We start from the raw sequence: 4,940 nt of genomic DNA on the forward strand, positions 1-4,940 counted from the left end.
CAGGCTCTCTGGGAAGGTAGGGCCACATCCATGCAGCTTTTTCCATCTTCCATGAAGACAATGAGTGGTCAATGCCCGAGTTACAGAGACAATGAAGACTAGGGTGGGTTTCTGTAGAGAATTTATCTTAGGATCTTTTCAGGGAACTTGCTATTGACTACAGCTAATAGGATATTTGATAACATTTATCTTCCATTAGGTCAGTGTTGATTTGGTCCCAAGAGTCTTAATCCAAGATGTATTATGAAAGAAATAAAGATCCAGTCATATTTAATATCTCTACTGCCTTTCCCAGGACATAGATCCAATTATCCAACAGCCAAGAAGCTGTGTCTTGATTTCATTAAATGGTTTTATTATAAAATTAAACAAACAATTTTTTACCAAAACTTGTTTAATTACCTACTATATTTACCTACTAAATTGGAGGTGCTGGATATAAGCATGTGACAATTTTGACCATTGAAATTTATTCCTGAAATTATGACCACCACCAAGTCAAGGCATATTTATCACCTTCAAGGATTTTCTTGTGCCTCTTGGTGCTTTTTCTCCACTTTGGTAGTAAGGCACTTAACATGAGAGCAAAACATTTAACAAATTTTAAGTTGGCAATGCAATATCATCAACTATATGCACTATTCTATATAGCACTTCAATTACCACTCCATAATTCCCCAGTATTATATTCTGGTAAATACCATTCTTTGCTCTTATGTTTTGACACTTTTGAGAACTTCATATAAATGAAACCGTGCACTATAGTTCTTCTGTGAGACACCCATTTAACTTTTTCTATTATAACACATGTTCATCCATTGTATTGCAGACGCAGTATTCTATTTCTGTAAGGTTGGATAGCACCCTGCTCTATATGGATGCCATGATTTCATTTCTCAGGTCTATCAATATCTAAGTTGTTTCCAGAAGTTACTGTTTATGCACTTAGCCACAGTGAATGCAAATATAGGAGTCCACCACATAAAATTTTTCTTTCCAATTCAAAAAGTTTTTCAGTATCAGTAATCATGAGGTAAAGGAAAATCCACAGCACTAAGAGATAGTAGCTAACAGTGAGGTGATGTTACAAACCCCTTATAAAGATATAAGAAGATTTGGGAATGGTTTGGAAGAATTGGAGATCTTTTATATTGAAGGTGGGAATATAAAATGATGAAATCAGTAGGAAAAAAATTCTTAAAATTTAAAGATAAAATTATCAATTGCTTCAGCAACCCAATCTCTGGCTATGTGGTTGAAAACTGTTATAAAGTCACTGTCAATTTACTTTGAATTTACTCTCTGTATCATTTACCTTTCTACCTTCAATCCATGGCTTCTCCTCCAATTACTCTTTCAAAGAATAGGTTCAGCACAGAGGAACCAATAGCTGAGTCATCCTGATGCTAGTGTCTGAAGCCCTGTGTGCTCTTTACAAAAGGTCTTGGCTCTTTAAGAAAGGTGTTGGTTCTGCCTACTCTATTTTATATTTGACTCATCATAACGTTCTTCCCTTTACCTAGCTCCCTGAAGTCTACACATGCCTCAATGCCAAAGAAAAACTCCACCGTTGTGGCTGAGTTCCTCTTGGAAGGTTTCGCCAGCTTTGATTGGCAGCACAGGCTTGGCTTCTTTATTGTGTTCCTAACATTGTACCTTCTGACTTTGATTGGCAATGTGATTATTGTGACAATTATTCGTCTGGACCGACATCTCCATACACCCATGTACTTTTTTCTGAGCATGCTCTCTATCTCTGAGACCTTCTATACCATTGCCATTATCCCTCGCATGCTAGCTGGCCTCCTTAATCCTCACCAGGCCATAGATATCCAAGGCTGTGCAACCCAGCTCTTCTTTTATCTAACTTTTGGCATCAACAACTGTTTTCTCCTCACAGCAATGGGTTATGACCGCTATGTGGCCATCTGCAATCCTCTAAGGTACTCAGTCATCATGGGTAAGAAGGCCTGTATCTACTTAGCATCTGGGTCACTGGGAATTGGCCTGAGCATGGCTATTATCCAAGTTACATCAGTGTTTGGCCTACCATTCTGTGATGGCTTTGTTATTGCCCACTTCTTCTATGATGTGAGACCCCTGCTGAAACTAGCCTGCACAGATACCACTATCAATGAGATAATCAACTTTGTTGTCAGTGTGTGTGTCCTGGTCTTACCCATGGTCCTTGTCTTCATCTCTTATGTTGTTATCATCTCTACCATACTTAAGATTGCCTCAGCCGAAGGTCGGAAGAAGGCCTTTGCTACATGTGCCTCTCATCTCACAGTGGTCATCATCCACTATGGTTGTGCCTCAATAATCTACCTAAAACCAAAGTCCCAGACTTCCCTGGGGCAAGACAGGATCATCTCAGTGACTTACACTGTCATCACCCCTCTCCTGAACCCAGTGGTGTACAGTTTGAGAAACAAAGAGGTTAAAGAAGCTTTACGAAAGGCTACAGGTTGCAGGCCTCTTTCTTCTTAATAGGACATTCTTTGAAGACATTTATTTGAAGATATAGGAATGAATTTACTTTTCTGCTATTCAACTATATATATTATATTTATAACTATACATGTATATATACATATCTATGGTAAAAAAAGCAATATAGTTTGAATTGATTGATAAAACAGTAGTTTCCTCCTGGTGTACACATCTGTGTCCTACACTAAGCATACATGAGAATGGCTGGTAGAAAAAATTGCACACCTCTGCTACTCACATCTTAGTGCCTTTATATGCATGCATGTGACCATACATACCTTAACAGTGTTTTTGGTTATTTACACAAATGAAGAAAGGCTAGCAGGATCCTAAAAGACATGAATAAATGATTATGAACACAACTTAACAAACCTTCTTTGGTGCAGTCAAAGGTGTTAGTGTGTAGCTTTGTGATACGTGGGAAGACAGAAAAACATACAGCTTCAGTAAAAACCCTTTTTTGTTTTCTGTTTTTGTTAGTTGCTAATACAGCACTATAATCAGGATAACTTCAAAACTCTGGTGGCACATCTTCTAAAAAGATGGAACTGCTCTATAAACCTAGGAATCATGACTACATACGGGAAAAGAAAATGTGTCAGCTACAAAGAGGTGTGCTGCTCACAGTCCTCAGATTCATAGCTGAGAGCACAAACCAGAAATGGAGGTCATGTCAAAAGTTGAACATTGTTTTGATCAATTGTGGTTTCCCGTAATGGATTTAGTCTGTTGTAAAGAAATGTTTCCTTGATGAGGAGTGAATACTCAACTTATATCTGAAGATTTGAAGCTAGAAGCCTCCAATGAGATAGAACATGCAACATTTGTCTTTCTGGACTAAGGTTAGCTCACTGGATATGGCCTTTTGTAGTTTCATCCATTTCCCTGCAGACTTCTTGCTTTCATTTTCCTTTAGAGAAGAATAATATTCATAATACAGCACATTTATACTATTAATTCATCATACATGAAGAACATGCATGCTGTTTCTATTTCCTAGCTAGTATAAATAGAATAGCAATATGGAGCTCAGTCCCAAAGGTACATCTACAAAACATCTTCCACACCTAGTACTTAGGAAATATTGCAGAATAAGGAGAGGAAGGCTAGTAAGACACAGAATTTCAGGGACTGTGCTATGTCTCATAGTAAAGTTAGAAGCTACACATTTAAGGTCTCACCAAAATGAACCTAAACATGAGCTGAAAAAGGACAACACATAAAAACATGCCATAGAAGATGGGGGAAAGTCTAGGAGGCCTGCACAATATGTATAGAACTACAGACAATTAATCTATGCTGAGAGCTATAGAAGTAGTCTTACTCAGGCACACCAATTGGTTATGCAATCCCAAAAGATCCTCCCCAGAAACATATATAGAAGGATATTATACACACTCTGCAGGTTATATTTAGAAAAAAAAGAAAATATGTGTATGTTAATTATGAAAAACAATATATGTTAATTGCTTTTACCTAATTTATATTAAAATATACTAGCTCATATGTATGAAAGAGAGCAAGAAAGAGTATATGGGAGGGTTTAGAAGCAGAAAAGAAAAGAAGAAATGATGTAATAAAATTACAATCCCAAAAACATAAGAAAAAAAGGTTCAACGAGATTTTTTTTTCTTACTTTTCAACACAAGATTAACAAGAAGTAGAGGTTGAATGGAGCCTAGTAAAAGTAGAGTTCGATTTTTAGGGTTAGGATAAACTTAAACTCTAGAAAAACAGAGATGTTGCAAATGTAAGCTCTTTAATTATAACTTACATAATACTTATTAATGAAGAAAAGGCCAAAAGTCACTAAAAATATATAGATTTTCCTAATTTCTCTTGGTTAATTTTCAAAGTTTTTGAATCCCCACTTTACTGTACAGCATTTAATGACCACTCTATCTGTCACAGAAGGAGAGAATGGGTATTCTGACATGAAGAACAAGCCTTTCTCTCAGCTTTGAACTCTGTACTGGTTATCTATCTTGGGGAAGAAACATTCCCTGAGTTTCAAACAGTTTCTATGGTGTTTATGATGCATCTAATCCTATGGTCTGATTCTGCAAAGGCAACACATCTTTTGTGAATATGTCATTGGATCTGTGAGGTCCTGAGGACTGAGAAAGTCTGTGGAAATGAACAAGTTTTTGTTGTTGTTTTGTTTTATTTAAATTCAAATAAACATGGAACTTTGCAAAATATATGACATGTGGAGTTTGATCAGAAGTAAGGTAACTTGTTTTAGTGTCTGGATTTCCAGAATTGCTAGTGTGTTCACTTCTTTGACATCTGTAAAAGTACAATTTAAAATGTTTACCTCATGGTTGAGAAATAATTCAAAGCTGTTGAGTGTTAAGTCTGATAGCGAATGTAGTACAATCTTTTCTGACATCATCTGGTGAATATTGATGTGTATCCCCATCTTGTACCCATCAGGGATTTCATCT

The 4,940-nt window shown here is 36.6% G+C and overlaps 1 protein-coding gene across 1 annotated transcript; it reads left to right on the forward strand.

Annotated features, from left to right (window-relative positions):
• Positions 1-1,548: 1,548 nt before the first annotated feature.
• LOC116071196 (olfactory receptor 10J3) lies at positions 1,549-2,490 on the forward strand. Its single transcript, XM_031342634.1, has one exon. It carries the CDS (start codon positions 1,549-1,551, stop codon positions 2,488-2,490), a length of 942 nt encoding a protein of 313 aa, XP_031198494.1.
• Positions 2,491-4,940: the final 2,450 nt, after the last annotated feature.

Source organism: Mastomys coucha, unplaced genomic scaffold (assembly GCF_008632895.1).
Source record: "Mastomys coucha isolate ucsf_1 unplaced genomic scaffold, UCSF_Mcou_1 pScaffold1, whole genome shotgun sequence".
NCBI lineage: Eukaryota > Metazoa > Chordata > Mammalia > Rodentia > Muridae > Mastomys > Mastomys coucha.